Consider the following 16,058-nt stretch of genomic DNA (forward strand, 5'->3'; position numbering starts at 1 on the left):
TCTCTGACGCTGTGAAAGTATCTTTGAAAGAGATACAAGTGCATTGAGGTCCCGGGGTGTAATTTGAAATGGTCTTGCTGATTTCATCCATGGCTATTGAAGAATGGACTCCAAATCGCCACAAATATCCGATTACTCTTTTGATACAGGGAATGGTCTCACAGCGGAGCCTTGCAATTCGGTTAGGCCCATGCGGCTGCATCCTTACATCTTTTTGAGATGGGGGGATTCCAAGGTGGTTCTGCCTGCTATATTCTTCACAGCCACCAGTGCTGCAGTTCCGACCGGTCTCACGATACTATTTGGGCGTATTTTCGACAAGCTCGCCAGATACCAGAAGGGAAGCTATGCTAGCAGTGACGAGTTCGTGAACGATCTTGCCCTAGCATGTTTCAGCATCACTTTAATGGGGGTAGGGGCATCGATTTCCAGCTGGATTCAATTAAGTTGTTGGATGCGTATTGGTGAGCTTCAACAGAGCAGGGCCAGGCAGCTTCTTCTTGATTCGCTGTTGAAGCGACCTATGGCCTTCTTCGAGGAGGGGGACCTCAACGGTGATCTGGTTCAGGTCAACCGTTGCATAGAAGAGTTGCGTAAAGCCACCAGTGAGTGTTCTGCAATAATTCTTCTTTCAATTCTTTCAATTCTCAGTCTCACCGTTACCAGTTTCAGATACTCGTGGTCACTGACTTTGGTGACCTTGTCGTCACTTCCTCTCATTGCAGTATGTGCGGTGGTGTTTGGAAATTTGTATCAAAAGTATTCCCGAATGGAAAATGAGAACTCGGCGCTTGTTTCAAAAATAATTGATTGGTCGGTGGTATCTCCAATTATCCTGAAGAGTTTTAATTCGCAAAATGACGAAATGAAGAAGTTCGATGTTGGTGCTGGTAAATGCAGAGGTGCATTCTTGAAAGCATCCATGTACATGTCAATGAACCTTGCTGTTTTGAGAACCCTTGGGCTGCTTATGTTTGTACAGGCATTCTGGTTTGGATCCACTATGGTCAGAAAGGGCAAAATAAGCTCGGGTTCTGTGATGTCGTGTTTCTATGCATGTGTGTCTATTATAGAGACTCTCCACAGTCTCACCGGCCAATTGGCCGTATTCCAGAAAGCAAGAATCTCTCTAGAAAAAATTGTGGGGTTCATAGGCACCCAAGAAATATTTCCAACAAATTCGCTACCGAGCAATATTGATCTATTGGTTTATCCAGAAATTAAACCCAAGGGTAGAATCATATTCAACAATATCAGCTTTGCATATCCAGCCCGAAGGTCCCTGCAGGTGCTGCATAATATTTCAATTACCATTGCAGAGGGGAAAGTAACCTACATCGTTGGAAAATCAGGCTCTGGAAAATCGACTCTAGGATCGTTACTGCTTGCCCTGTACAAGCCAGATACGGGAAAAATAACTGTTGACGGAACAGATGTATCTGCTGTTGATCCTAGATGGCTCACAGATAATATAACGCTAGTCCAGCAGGATGGAATTCTGTTCAGCGGTAGTATCCGTGAAAACATATTACTTGGTATAAAGGCTAATTACTGGGACAGATCGGAGCCTCTGTTGAATTCGGTCATTGATAGCTGCAGGCTGAAAGAGATGGTTGACGGGCTTCCGGATGCAGTAAACACCAAGATAGGCACTGGAGGTGTCTCTCTGAGCGGTGGTCAAAAGCAGAAAGTTGCCCTAGCAAGAGCAATGCTTCGCGACTCCCCCATTCTAATTTTGGACGAAAGTGTTAGTGCTCTGGATATTTATCAGAGAGAAGCATTGATTCTTGAAGTAAAGCGTTGGAGAGTTGGCAGAACCACAATCATCCTGACCCATGAATATTCCACAATTAGTTGGAGGGACTTTGTCTGTCTTATGGAAAATGGACAAGTACTTGAAATGGGAACCAAGTTCGATCTCATGAGACAACGAGGAAAATTCGCAGAACTTTGCCATAAGCGGTTCCTGTCAACGTCTGCAGACCCCGGATTTGTATTCGTCGATAAGCAATTGATGAAGGAGACTTTTAGTCAGAGACCTCAAAGGCAATTCACAAAATCCCAGAGTCACGTTTCTCGTTTGCTTTTATCCACAGTTGATTTTAATGAGTTTGGAACCTCAATTGGACAAGCAGTTCAGCCCGATGTGGAGGCACAGATTGAGCCTGCGTCCCTTGCTACAAACGATCCTGTTCAGCCATTGGGCCTCTGGAGGATTATAAGAGGGCTCCGGTCTCATTTAACCAGTCCTTTTTCATTGTTCTTTGGTATATTTTGCGCTGTTGTGAACGGTGGAAGCAATCCAGCTTTCTCGTACTGCTTTGCCAGGCTGATCTCAGGAATACTGCCTACAGGAGGTGACGTCGGAAGTTCGTCATTCTTGGTTAAATGGAGTTTAATTGTCTCCGGAATTGCAGTCCTTGATGGTGCCACTACTTTTGGCAAAAGGTATCTCCTGGCTTATTCTTCTGAGGCATGGATAAAGTCGATTCGTTTGGTCTCCTTTGGCAATCTGCTCAAGCAGGAGACTTCGTGGTATGAAAAAGAGACCAACAAGGCGGCCGAGGTGTCAGCTTTACTTATGAATGATTCCCGTGATCTCAGAGTTCTTATTGGAGAATTTCCTGGGATTTTGGCAAGCTTCACCATCATTTTGAGCGTTTCTGTACTGTGGTCCCTAGTCTGTGGTTGGAAGCTCACGTTGGTGGCCATTGCATTCATCCCATTGTTCATTTTGACTGCGGGTTTATACACCATTATGCTTCAAAAATCAGAACAATGTTACAAAAATCAGGTTGTTGAAATTGAGAACCAATTGCACGAGGTTGTGGAAGGAATAGCCACAGTCAAGTGTCTTGATCTGGGCAGCCACTTCTCCAAGACATCTCTTGATGGTATTGCCAAACTTGTCCGTAGGGGAAATATTCGAGCCTTTCAAACAGGTTTTGGAATATCTATATCGGGCTTAACATTATATGCCTCGCACGGGGTTTTGCTATTTTATGGCTTGAAGCTTTTCGTGATTAAACAGTACACCATCCTCCAGACGATGGAGGTCTTCTCGCTCATGATATTTGGACTTGTCACCGCAGTCAGGGCTATTTCTCAGATACCAGATATAAGTCGTGCTAAGAGAGCAGGGACACATCTATTAGCTCTTACACAATTGAAACCGTCGAGAACTGAAGTTTCAGGCTACGCAAAACCGAGTATCGCAGTCAACCAGGGACAGAATCTGATACGGTTTGAAAATTTAACATTTGCTTATCCTACGAGACCAAACATCAAAGCTCTCAAAAATTTGAGTCTATCTATTGATCAAGGTGAAACTGTTGCTATAGTTGGAGCCTCTGGCTCTGGAAAGTCCACAATCGTATCTCTGGTGTCACGGTTATACGAAGCTCCAGACGAGCACTTGCTGTTTTCAGGCTTTGACATCAACGCAATTCAGGTCAAATATCTTCGGGAGTTGATCGCGTTTGTCCCTCAAAAGGCTGTCTTCTTCAACGGGTCAATCAGAGACAATATAGTGTATGGTCTTCCCGAGAGATTGACATGCTACGACTCCGATATCTATGCCGTTCTGGAGGTTGTCGATATGAGGGAGTTTGTGCAATCGCTTCCAGACCGACTGGACACTGCTGTTGGTGATTCGGTACATACGTTGATATCAGGTGGTCAGGCCCAGAGACTCTCTATTGCTAGAGCGTTGCTGAGGAGACCCAGACTGCTGATTATGGATGAGTGCACAGCATCGCTTGATCCTGCGAACACCCAAAGAATCGCACATTTCGTCGAAACGTGTCTCAAAAGACGGGCCGATATCACCACCATAATGGTGACCCATTCAAGAGAAATCATGAAGGTGGCTTCCAGGGTGGTGGTGATCAAGGACGGTCAGATGGTGGAGGAAGGCACCTACGATGGACTGATGAACACTGATGGTGAACTCGACCGAATAGCAAACACAGAGTAAGGCACTCTTTCAAAAACTCATTATGAACTCTTTTCAATCTTATCACAACGTAACACAAATGTATGGAACCTCGACATCCTCTTCGTTTTGGTCTTCAGCGCAAATCTCCAAGATCAACGTCTTCTCGTGAGCAGGCATTGGTTTCTTAGAAACGGTTTCCACTAATTCCGTGATCTTAAGAGGAAGTCTCTCCTTGAGCTTCTTGGGAGGGTGGAAAGAGGCGTACAGCAGGGAAACACCGTACGAAAGCATGGAGATTTCAAGTCCCTCTTCTTCCTTGAACTTATCCAACAATCCTTGGAGAGTGATATCGCCCTTGACATCGAATCTGTCCCAGATCATGTCGAACTTCTTACCGTTGTACTCTCCGTGGGGAGACTCTATAGGCTCCGAAAATCCCATGAATGGCAGCGCCAGGTTCACAAAACCATTCTTGTAGTATTCAACCTTGTCCCTTCCACCAACAACTTTGTAGAGTTCAAGACAGACCAGGCCGGTCACGAGAGCAGTTGTTGTTGCGATGGCAGGAATGATCTTACCGGCAATGAACTTGGTCTTCTGGCGATCCGCAACCTCGATGCCGTAGTTGAGAGCTCTACAGTTGGAAGCGGCAGAAATGAACTCGATGTGATGGTTGGTGTCATCGTCCTTCTCGAACTCAGCAGGGTTCAACCTGTAACCAGCCAATGACGCTGGTGGTGGCAGTGATGAGGCCAAGTTCTCGATAATGTCATTGTCAAGCTGGCCAGCATCGGCGTTTGGATCAGGGTCAGAGTCGTTGACCTGGATCTTCAAATTCGACTTTGGAACAAATGGAGGAACCTCAATGGTATCCAAGACCTTCTGGTACACATCCTTGTCTGGTTCGCCTTGATCGCCCTTTAAGCCATAGATGTAGGCCAGTAAGTTGGCTGCACCAGCAATGAAATGGAAATGGTTTTCATTGTTAATGTCGAAAACTAGAGCATCTGGAGCACGTTTGGGGCCAGACCAGAATGGTGCACCCGTGTTGGTGGTGGCATCCTTTGGGAAGTTGTACAGAAGCTGTTGGATATCGTAGTTGAACTTTTGCTCGAACTGCAATCTTGCCCATTTGATACAATCCTCGAATGTGTATGGTCTTCCCTGAAGATACTCGGAGATTGTCTCCAAGATACCCTTGACATCTCCGCTTTGCTTCAGTGTACTTTCGACAAAATTAGGCTGCGACAGGTACAGATTCACATTCTCTGGGGCATCCGCAAAGTAGCCCTGGAACAACGATTTGGCCCACGCAATTGTGTGGTCAATTTTGTTGGGGAAAGATCTCAATGTACAGAGAGGAATGGACTGTTCTGGAGGATCTTGGGATGATGAATACGACTCAGTAAGTCTTGGAATGATAACCTGGGTATTTCCCTTGGTACCCAATGTTCCAGATTCCAGAAGAGGCTTGCAGAAGAAAACACAGCGGCGATCAACATAGGTACGCGCCTCAACATTGTCCAGAGCATTCGTGACGAAATCAAGCTTATTCCAGAACTCGTTATCAAATATGTGCTCGGTATCAGCACCAACCTTGTCGCTTCTAGCATCAACCTTTCCTGTTAAGTCCGGGTTCATCGTGGCAACGGCTAAGGCCGCACACTCAGACTTGTTCTTGCCCACATCTCTTGGTCTGAACAGAAATTGTCTGTTCAGGTTAGACTTCTCGATGGAATCATTGTCAGTTAGGATGATGCTTCCCTCTGGTCCGGAACCAAGGCCCATCATGGCCCAGTTCTTGAGCATTTCACACCCAATAGCACCCGAGCCGACCAGGAAAACGTTCAAATTGGCAATTTTCTTCTGATATTCCAAACCGAAAACGGCAATCTGGTTGTCGTAACGAGAACCAATCGGTTTGCAGGCATCTTCACTTCTTGGAAAAGTCTCGACAGGAGGCAGAGACTCCAAAGAATCAAAGTACATCCATTGCTTGACGGGGCCGAACTTACCGGAACACGCTTTCAAGACTTCCTGGGCTACAAATCCACCAAAAAGCGCAGTCATTCCGGGAAGTTCACCTCTTGCCTGGTAGGCAAGCTCTTTGATTAATTCAATGTCCACCTGGGTATCTTCACCCAGAATAGAAGGGTTAGCTGCAGCAATCTCAGTGGCTAACTCCACCAACTCTAAAGCATCTTGCTCGTTATAAGGCGCAGGAAGAGCGTCAGAATGAGTACTTCTGAACTGGTCCAAAGCTCTGAATCCCACGTGCAGTTGTGGAGGTCTGTCAAACTTGGCAAAGTCAGAGAAAAGGTACTCTGGGTTGCTCAACTGGGTCGACAGCTTCTCAAATTTAACTTCAGTTGGAACCTTGACTTCGGTATACAAGCCGCCCTTGATATAGGTTCCCCATGAAGGATCTAAATCAATCTGGAAAGCAAATGGACCCAGAACCTTGACCTTGTAGATGCTTCCATCGTTCAATTTTTCAATTCCCTGCACTTCAGAGAACTTCACATAATCTCCATCCTCGAGTCTGTGACGATTGTCATCCATCATAGTGACAGTGCCGTTTTTTTCGATATCAGACACGATGCCCTGGCGTGGTTCCTCGCCCGTGGCGTCGATAACTGTGAAATTGTCACCAAAATCAACAAAAAGTTGACCGAACAGTCCCCTCACATCTGTGGAGATGAATTTAATGTCATTTGTGTGAGCAATTTCGTTGATTTCTAGTTGTTTCGCAAGTGGAGTCTCAGTAGCCACGATGACCTGATATCTCTTGATAATTTCCTCAGAAATTTCATGAACAACCGAGATTGGAACATACGAATTCAGCTCAGCCAGTTTCGGAACAGTTGCTTCGGCTCTAGAAACGCCGATATCGCCTTCGGAAAGAAAGAACTGCGCTGACAGGTCTGCAAGTGAGACGGGTGCGGGATCATAAACAGCTAGCGACTTCACACCAGCCAAAGCGATGTTTTTGGCAATCTCAACACCAAGACCTTTGATTCCAATGATTAACACGTTGGAGTTCTGCATCTTGAGCATTGCCTCTTTTCCAAGGACGTAGAGCTGGCGGGAGTAGAGCCCCTCATCCATCTTGCCGTCTTCGGGCTGGTCGGTTTGTATCATTGAATCCTGAATCGGGGCGTTAGTGAGTGAACAAGTAGGGCTGACAGATTCTGGTAGCTGCACTTACAGACATGACAATTGATTAAACGGTGAGGTGAATTGGACTACAACCAGTAAAGAATTATTAAGCATCTCCAGGTCGCTGCCGCCTTCATTTGGATGGCGAGTGCTGGCTTCTCGGAAATCACGTGAAATGTCTCGGAAATCACGTGATGCCTTACAAATCTCCTGCTAGTTCTCGAACAACTGAGGATAACTAACCGGATCAACTTTTGTGCCACCCGAAGTAAATATACAAACTAACATGTTGACTGCCTTCAGAAGGAACTCAAGGCTATTGCGTGCTGGTTCAAGGGGTTTGGCTTCCGTTGCTCCACATGTGCGGACTTCTGTTCTGCCTAACGGTTTGACGGTGGCCACTGAGAAAATCCCCCAATGCGAAACTGCAACTGTTGGTGTATGGATAGACGCCGGATCGCGTGCCGATGTCTCTGATAGCACAAGTGGAACTGCTCATTTCCTGGAGCATCTTGCTTTTAAGGGAACCAATAGCAGAACTCAGTTCAATCTGGAGCTCGAAGTGGAGAACTGTGGGTCTCACCTTAATGCCTACACTTCCAGGGAAAATACGGTGTACTACGCCAAGTCGCTAAAAGAAGATATCCCAAGAGCTGTTGATATTCTTTCTGATATCCTCACTCGTTCGAAGTTGGAAAGAATTGCCATCGAAAAGGAAAGGCCAGTGATTATCAGAGAGAGTGAAGAGGTTGACAAGATGTATGACGAGGTGGTGTTCGACAGACTTCATGAGGTCACCTTCAAAGGCCAACCTCTAGGAAGAACTATTCTGGGACCAATAGAAAACATCAAGTCTCTGACCAGAGAAGACCTCAAGAACTATATCGAAACCAACTACAAGGGCGACAGGATGGTGTTGGTTGGTGCTGGTGCGGTTGATCACGAACAGCTAGTTGAGCTGGCGCAAAAGAGCTTCGGCCATGTTCCCATTAGTGAGAAGAGCATACCACTGGGATCACCCAGAGGTGACTTGCCGAGGTTTTACGGCGAAGAGGTGAGAGTGGTGGACACTTCTCTGCCAAACACTTATATTGCCCTTGCCGTAGAAGGTGTTTCCTGGAGTGCCCCAGACTATCTCACGGGATTGGTCACGCAGGCTGTTGTTGGAAACTGGGACAGGGCCATGAATTCGGGTTCGCATTCGCCTTCTCCTTTGGCTGTGAAAGTTTCCACTGGGTCAGGAAACGGAGAGCCATTGGCAAACTCATACATGTCCTTCTCTACCTCGTACTCGGACACTGGTCTCTGGGGAATGTACTTGGTACTGGATAAAGATGCCAACATAGAGCCTTTGGTTGAGTGCGTACTTCAAGAGTGGGAAAGACTCAGAAAGGGAGAAATCACCGAACAGGAGGTCGAGACTGCAAAAGCTCAGCTCAAGGGCTCTCTCTTACTCTCTCTTGATGGTACCACGGCCATAGCCGAGGATATCGGGAGACAACTGGTCACCACCGGTCACAGAATGTCACCCCAAGAGGTTTTTGATAGAGTGGATAAGATCACCAGAGACGAAGTTGTCCAATGGGCCAAGTACAGATTGCAGGATAAGCCCATTGCTGTTGCGGCTTTAGGAACTCTCAACACTCTTCCTGCCCACTCGAAGATCGCCCAAGGAATGTCCACGTGATTCAGCTAGCCACATTGTACATATATTCATCATAATTCTCACCCTATAAAGAAATTCTGCAAATTTGAGCCTCACGTACCATGTCCTGGTTTGAGAGTTGTCCATTCAACATTTAAACCAATCGGATAACTAGAACATCTGTAACTTCGGTTTTTGATTCATAGCTTAATAATAGACTGAAACAGAAACGGAAACAGAAACGTACAATAAAACGGTAACGTGATATGCTGTACCCAAAAAAAGAAACAATCATGAGAAGTGAAGATAGGCATCCCATTTCTTTTGAATTCGGGTGTCCAAGGCCTTCTGTTCAGGTGTCTTTTCGCTTTCAAATTTTTGTGCAACCGTGAATCTTCTGTTCAAAAACCTTTTTTCAGACGTGTATTGATCCAGTAGTTTAAGGACAAGATTCTGATCTCTAATTCGAAGACCCACTTTGAATGGTCTCGGCTCGAACGCGATAGCCTCCGGAGATCTGTTCAGCTTTACCGGGTCCCTTTCCATTACCATTTCGGGATCTTCAGGGAGTGTGATCTCGAATGCGATAATAAACTTGCATAACAAGGTATACATTTCCCTGAAGGCTAGATAACTCCCCGTGCACATCCTTGTTCCTGCACCGAAGGAGAAATGAGTGAGACCCTCGCAACTTTCTAGTAGTTGTAGGTCCTCATTCAAAAACCTCTCGGGTATGAACTCGTGTGTGCGTTTGAACACCTTCGGATCATGGTTTCCGGCCCAAGAATTCATAAACATTGTTGTTCCCGCTGGGATGATAGTGCCTCTGTATGATATGTCCTTCGTAGTTTCTCTAGGAAGGGAGACCGGCAAGACTGTATACTGGCGCAAGGTCTCCTTGACAATGGCCTTTATGTAGTCACATTTCATATCATAGGCACAATTATTCCATGCCATCTGTAGGTTGTCGCCATAGCACTTTTTGATCTGTTGAAGTCCTGTGATCTGTATGTTCTTGTCGTGTGAGAGCTGTCCAATACAGTAAGCAAAGTTGAAACCAGTGTTATCAAGACCGGCGCTCAGCATTGTCAAGCACACACTGGTGATCTCGTCCAGATCCAAGTTATTGCTTGCTGGGCCACCTTTGTTAGATCCCAACACCCTCGCAACAAGACAGTCTTGGACAGCCGCACGTTCGTGAATAGAAACGTCAACTAGTTTCTGTCTTGTATACTCATAGAACTTCTGCAAGTATCTGCTTCTTCTCTCTCGCAACTCACTCACTTCCTTGCTTCTCCGTGGCGACAGCCATCTCAAGATAGGAAGATAGTCTTGCCAATTGGAAGTGTGAGCTCTGACTCCGGTGATGGCGTTCTCCACATCAATGATCTCGTCAGCGAGTTTTCTCCCTTCCAGTCTGGTATCCATGAAGTATCCATAAGTGAAGATTAAAGCAGTTCTCAAAGTGAAGTATTGGGAGATTCGCAGAACTTCAAAGTCGTTTGTGCCAGTCTCGAGAGACTGCTCGAAAAGAGGAAAGATCGTATTGCTCGTCTCGATATCAATCACATCACTCCTCTGGTCAATCGACTTCTTATTCAAAGAGTATGACAGAAACTTCTTCTTCCTCAGGTACGTTTCTGAGAATGGCGTGGTCCCAACTGTGTAGACCTTGGACTGAGACAACAGCTCGTGGAACGAGTAAGATTGCGGTCTTGAGTTGTTTGCTCTGCCATTTTTGACCCAGAGCTCTTGGATTGACTGGAAAGAATTGGCAACTATAACTATCTTTGTCCCTAGTCTCATCTGGAAGACCTCGCCGTATTTAGAGGCCCATTCGCAGTACTTCAGAAAGGAGTTTCGTTTCACAAGAGGCAGGCTCCCCAGAATAGGATAAGAGGGAACCAGAGGCAGACCTTTGATATGAGCTGGTGAGGTAATTCCAAGGAGGTCTAGAGCAATCCAAAACATCAGACTGACCAAAAGCAGCCCGACAATGGACAGTATTGTCTTGTCTATGGACTCGTGGACTACCACAAAGTTAGTCATTACCTGTGAGTGAAAAGACATTGTCGTTCATACAATATACCTGAAACCTCATTTGAAGTTGAAATAAGTAGGATTTTAGCCTGTGTATATACCCTCTGATACTCAGTTCTGGGAAGAACAGAAGAAGTAGGAAACTGCATCAAGGCGGGTCGCGTCTACAACACAGAAAGTCGTGGTGGGGTAGACAGAACAAAAAGTCAACAATTACGCATCAGACCATTTTAACCCAAAAAACACCTGTTTATTCCTATTAAAATGACAATATAATGACAAGCCCAGCCAAAAAAAAAAGTACAGGCGGTTTGAATACTGTCAATGACCCATTAATGATAGCCTGTCGAATCCTTGGGCTTATTGACCGAAGTCTTGTTATCCTTATGACTTCCCCTATGATAGTTATGCAAACCCACTTATGAACACCTCTTATGACACTTCGTGCAGCACTTTGTTGAAGATGATGGAGTTGGTGGAAATGGTCAACAATGACGAATTGCAGCTCTTCAAGTCATTATTCCAGAAATTGTCGTTTTGTGGCGAGGCGTGCAGATTGACCGTGGAGGCTGTTGGAGTGGGATCGTCATTGGACATGAGATTGGACGCAATCAGGTTGCGCAGAAAGATGGGCAAATACTTCTCTAATTGACGGTTGCTCATCATGGATTGAACCGGAGACGGAGGACGTGATTGGATGACTTCCTCTCTGTTCAACGCGTTCATGTTTCGCAGGTAGTTGGAGTAATGGCCTGAGAAAGTGGCCTTTCTGTTGGGGGTGTGCTTGTGATCAACAGCCATCACCAAGTCAGTGTCCTTCAACAGACTCCTCGAGAGTCGATGCACCACCTTCTTGATTATCCGTAGGTCCTTGGAACTGTACTTCTGCAGAATGTCACTTCCGTAGTAATTCTTTCTGGAGCTTGTTTCTAAGTCGTTGCGTCTAGAGCCACTCATGGTGGTGGAGTTGGTGATATCAAAGGTCGAGTCATCAATACCCCAACTCTGAATGAGTTCTCTTTTTTCCTGAGAAATAGGCTGCGATCCCCCGGCAACTTGCTTGATGTCTTTCAATATATCTGCGATCTGCTGTTTCCTCCACTTGTCTATCCTGGTGTTGAGATCTTCGCTTTCCAGCTCCAGCGCGGAAACATCGGCGTGGACATCAGACAGGTTTTGCACCAAATCGTCATCGTCTTCCTCACTTTCGCCTTCCTCTTGTAATCTGCGTAACCTGCGGTCCTCCTCGTCAAAAATCAGCTCTCCTGTCTCGCTCAATCTGGAGACATCAACTTCGGACTCTTCTCTATAGCTGCTAGGATCTTCTGTAGAAAGCACGTCACCATACGAGGTTCCCTCTTCCAAAATCTCGCTCTCCCCATCCAAAGAAGCATTTGGAGAAAATAAAATCCATTCAGAGTCAATCAGGTGAGACCCGCGCGACGATGGTGGTGATTGGTGTACTGCCTCTAAATTGGATGGATAACGGTGTAGACCACCATGTTGCTGGTAGTTATGCTGTTGGTTGAAGGCCATTGTGTATAATAGGCCAAATGCTCAGTAATCGACTAAAATAACTGAAATCAATGTGTTGTAGAAATGGAACCCTGACGATTACTCGTTTATATATAAACAAGGGCCTCACCCGGTTTCCGCCTTATGAATTCCCACCTCCCGTTGCGCAATAGGTGCCCTCCCTTGCTGCCGGTTACGCAGCGATAAGCCGCCCTCTCTTTGTAGGCTGCGGGTCCGGGTAACAGGGTGGATCCTGAACCTGAAGTTGCCGTCGGGCTGTGATTGGTCGAGTCCGGCCGAATTAGCGCGTCCGGCATATTGTTCCGGTCTTTGCTATTGCTTACCGGGTCGACGATCTTTGTGGATCCCGCAGGATTAGCGATCTTCGATCGGACCACTGGTTGCGGCAACGTAGACTGGGTAGGCTCCTAATTTAGACAGAAAAGGGCTTGGTCGTGTCGCGGGTCCAAAACCGGATTTTGTTAGTAGTGTTCTAACCAATGGTGGTTGCACGCCCTTTTTGGGAGGCGAACGCGTAAAGTGCTTGTTCAGGCCTTTTAAAATGCATCGTGTTTTTCAATATCTTCTGTCAACACAATCACTCCGATTATCATCATGCTCTCTCGCCAATTCGCCCGTGGATTCAGTTCTACCTCTAAAAATGCCATGGCCAAGATGTCGCTCATCGGCACCATCGGTTCCGACCTGGAGCAAGCCACCACTTCCACCGGTAAGGAATACTTGAAGTACTCTGTTGCTGTCAATGGCGGTTCCAAGGATGCCCCGCAGACAAGTTGGTTCAAGATTGCTGTTTTTAACCCCACTGAAATCAAGTACATGAACCAATACTTGGGAAAGGGTGCTAAGGTGTACCTGGAAGCTGATGTCTCGAACAACTCGTACGAGAAGGCGGACGGAACAAGAGCGACTTCTCTCATGCTTTTCCAGACCAATCTGGAGACCATCAAGTTCCCCAAGCGTGACATTGATGAAGCTGAGAGTGCCACTGCTTAGCAGGTAAGGTGCTGCCATTTGGCTTAGGCTTGTGTTTTGATTCTCGTTGCTGGACGATCGTTTGACAGTCTTTTCATGGTCTGGGTCCCTGATATATTATACCAGTCTGTTAATTCCTGCGCCTTTTTCTTGTCTAGTTAAATATTGTTCTATATATCTGAAACACTGTGTATTTTTAATCTTTTGTTGGAGTAAAGAGGCCGAGTTTGTAGATGGATAGAGAGTCTTTAATGTGCTGAAAAGTTCAATTGAAATCTTGGTAATATTATTGAAGAGAATATTTTGAGTTATTCTTTGATAATGTCTTGCTTGAGACATACTCACAGTTCTTTGATTTATTCAAAGCCCTCTTCTTGAGCATTTTAATGACATTTCTCAACTGAAAAGTTGGACTATGGCCCATAGTTATCAGATAAAAAATCATTTTCATTGGCAATTGAGTGGTAAATAAAAGTCTATTGAAGAATTTTCAAACAAAAATTAATTCTCAATTGCAATCTCAGTTCATTGTCGTTATATAATGCACCGTTTAGACAAAAAGTTAGACAAACGGTCACGATGATACCTAATCTCCAGATCAATATCACCAACTCACAACGCTTCAACAAAAAAATTGTTCATTCTCGTATCAAAAGCTTGAATGTTCACCGTCTGGTCTCGTTTCAAACATTAGCCGAGTAATTGATAGTAGTTCGAAATTCCTCACCCTCAGAATTTGCATCGTTTGCCAGAATCCTCTCAATCAGCTTTCGGTCGCTTTCACTGCCAACCGAATCGTCGCGATATTCTTTTCTTGAGTACAGCATTTCCTCTGCAGAATCGTCATAGTTAACTGTGGAAGGCGAGTCGATGGTCATGTCGTACAATTTCATCTCGAACTCGTCAGACATTGAACCATGCATATGCGCGTCAGGTATTACACGAGTGTGGAGTGCATAACTGGTCTTAGTATCCAAAGAATTGGTCCGGAGTGTTTCGCTCTCGCTAGAACCTCCACTGCGGGGCCCAAAGATTCTGGGTCTCTCCCGATTGGATCTCCATCTCTCCCATCTGGTGAAAAGAAAACCCAAACCCATCTTCACGAGATATTTCTTGTATACGGCCAGAGCATCTGCACCTATTCCAAACAGCAAGAAGGTGAGGAAAGCAACACACAAATATGACCACTTGTCTAACTCTTGAAGAGGATCATAGGGAAGATACAAAATAATTGGCCAGAGCAATTTATCATGTGTTTCTTTCCAGTCGAACTTCGAAGTGGCCGTGGAAATGGTGCGATACAATCTGTAGATGGCCAAGGGAAACAATGCCAGAATTATGAGAAAACAGAATCCCAGCAGCCTTGCAAATTTTCTAACTGATAATCCAGAGTTTGTGCACAGTAGAATGTCGCTGGCATATTTCCGCTTTTTGAAATAAACTATGAGGTTCATAAGAGCCATTACCAGTGCTGCAATGCTCCACAGCTCTACCCAAGTATAGTAGAGGAGAATGTAGACATAGCTTTTGGAGTGGGAAGGCTGGCAGCCTGAATACTGGCATATCAAGTATCTTGTTGGCTCATAAATGTATGAAACAGCAATCACAAAGATGGGAGTCACCAGGCATAGAGCCAATTCGATTGCCAACTTGCGGTATGGTTTTGCGAACCAAGATGCAGTGATTTCGTCTGCACGCAGAATCAAGTACAGGTTCAGGCCAATGGCAAAAATGGAGCATATACAACCAACACTTGCCCCTTGCTGGAGTCTCACCATTATATCGCACCATACTTTGCCATCCCAGGCATTTAGGTAGTCATCAATCCCCCAAACAGACGCATCCACCAATCCTTTGATCAACATAAGTATAATGAATGTCAACAAGGAGATGGCCGCCACGTTTTTCGAGCTGATGTGCCATGCCAGAGTTGGGACCATTAGCACCAAGGCGATGATATGAAGGGCCATTTGTGCCTCTCTGAGACCCATGTTTGTATACGTGATGTGATGAGATACGGTGCTGATAGACTTAGTTCGTGATCAACTCGAAAGAGAGCTTGAATTCTGAAAAAAACTCGAGTTGTTACCGTTTGAAGTGATGGCAAACTCTTGTTTTCTCCTTCTTCTTCTTCACAAGCATTTATCTGCCAAATTTGCGGTTTAAAGGGAGCTCGGTTTCGGCTTGCAACCAGCTACCTCAAAGCCTTCCCTTTGAGAACCTCTTTGGGACATGACACATGCAAAATGGCGCAACTGTACTGGAGCGGGGATCTTTGGGTCCGAATTGAATTTGATTAATCCCCAAACTCAAATAAATCAATCCCACGTTTTTTTGCTGTATTTTTGCTGAGCTTTTGCTGCTTTTGTAGTTCTTGGCCGTAAATCATGGGAGGTGCATACTGGACTGAGTGCGGCTCAAACCCTGCATATTACTCTGACAGGTCCTTGAACTCCAAATATGTAAAAATAATGAAAACAGCCTCAATTGCAAGAGCACAAATGGCCCTCGATCCCCATTTCTGTACTTCCTTCCTGTTTTGCCAGTGACATTCGTACACGGCTTCAATATCCTCCATTTTCGCGGTAAGGCCTGCATCTGCAGAGCAGGGGATGGAGACAGCTGCCAGAACCACCAAAAAAAGCAGGAATGGGAAGAACAAAAAACCCATGAAAAAGATCTGTCCAAGTCAGTATATGGCTTCCAATACATCAATTATATAATATACTCACTTTAATGTAACTGAAGGGGATTTTCCGGTTCGCAATG

The 16,058-nt window shown here is 45.5% G+C and overlaps 8 protein-coding genes across 8 annotated transcripts; 3 read left to right on the plus strand and 5 right to left on the minus strand.

Annotated features, from left to right (window-relative positions):
* Nucleotides 1–103: 103 nt before the first annotated feature.
* KUCA_T00002480001 (uncharacterized protein) lies at nucleotides 104–3,976 on the plus strand (the record flags this gene model as incomplete). The annotated part of the gene is made up of 1 exon (XM_022602736.1): nucleotides 104–3,976. The coding sequence occupies one exon, from the start codon at nucleotides 104–106 to the stop codon at nucleotides 3,974–3,976; it is 3,873 nt and encodes a 1,290-aa protein (XP_022458511.1).
* Nucleotides 3,977–4,018: 42 nt separating this feature from the next.
* On the minus strand, nucleotides 4,019–7,078 carry KUCA_T00002481001 (uncharacterized protein; the record flags this gene model as incomplete). The annotated part of the gene is made up of 1 exon (XM_022602737.1): nucleotides 4,019–7,078. One exon carries the CDS (start codon nucleotides 7,076–7,078, stop codon nucleotides 4,019–4,021), a length of 3,060 nt encoding a protein of 1,019 aa, XP_022458512.1.
* A 304-nt stretch (nucleotides 7,079–7,382) lies between these two features.
* Nucleotides 7,383–8,783, plus strand: KUCA_T00002482001 (uncharacterized protein; the record flags this gene model as incomplete). Its single annotated transcript, XM_022602738.1, has 1 exon — nucleotides 7,383–8,783. One exon carries the CDS (start codon nucleotides 7,383–7,385, stop codon nucleotides 8,781–8,783), a length of 1,401 nt encoding a protein of 466 aa, XP_022458513.1.
* A 249-nt stretch (nucleotides 8,784–9,032) lies between these two features.
* On the minus strand, nucleotides 9,033–10,811 carry KUCA_T00002483001 (uncharacterized protein; the record flags this gene model as incomplete). The annotated part of the gene is made up of 1 exon (XM_022602739.1): nucleotides 9,033–10,811. The coding sequence occupies one exon, from the start codon at nucleotides 10,809–10,811 to the stop codon at nucleotides 9,033–9,035; it is 1,779 nt and encodes a 592-aa protein (XP_022458514.1).
* A 402-nt stretch (nucleotides 10,812–11,213) lies between these two features.
* KUCA_T00002484001 (uncharacterized protein) lies at nucleotides 11,214–12,317 on the minus strand (the record flags this gene model as incomplete). Its single annotated transcript, XM_022602740.1, has 1 exon — nucleotides 11,214–12,317. One exon carries the CDS (start codon nucleotides 12,315–12,317, stop codon nucleotides 11,214–11,216), a length of 1,104 nt encoding a protein of 367 aa, XP_022458515.1.
* Nucleotides 12,318–12,911: 594 nt separating this feature from the next.
* Nucleotides 12,912–13,310, plus strand: KUCA_T00002485001 (uncharacterized protein; the record flags this gene model as incomplete). The annotated part of the gene is made up of 1 exon (XM_022602742.1): nucleotides 12,912–13,310. The coding sequence occupies one exon, from the start codon at nucleotides 12,912–12,914 to the stop codon at nucleotides 13,308–13,310; it is 399 nt and encodes a 132-aa protein (XP_022458516.1).
* Nucleotides 13,311–13,972: 662 nt separating this feature from the next.
* On the minus strand, nucleotides 13,973–15,280 carry KUCA_T00002486001 (uncharacterized protein; the record flags this gene model as incomplete). Its single annotated transcript, XM_022602743.1, has 1 exon — nucleotides 13,973–15,280. One exon carries the CDS (start codon nucleotides 15,278–15,280, stop codon nucleotides 13,973–13,975), a length of 1,308 nt encoding a protein of 435 aa, XP_022458517.1.
* A 394-nt stretch (nucleotides 15,281–15,674) lies between these two features.
* Nucleotides 15,675–16,001, minus strand: KUCA_T00002487001 (uncharacterized protein; the record flags this gene model as incomplete). Its single annotated transcript, XM_022602744.1, has 1 exon — nucleotides 15,675–16,001. One exon carries the CDS (start codon nucleotides 15,999–16,001, stop codon nucleotides 15,675–15,677), a length of 327 nt encoding a protein of 108 aa, XP_022458518.1.
* Nucleotides 16,002–16,058: the final 57 nt, after the last annotated feature.

Source organism: Kuraishia capsulata, genomic scaffold (assembly GCF_000576695.1).
Source record: "Kuraishia capsulata CBS 1993 genomic scaffold, Kuraishia_capsulata_scaffold_3, whole genome shotgun sequence".
Lineage (NCBI taxonomy): Eukaryota > Fungi > Ascomycota > Pichiomycetes > Pichiales > Pichiaceae > Kuraishia > Kuraishia capsulata.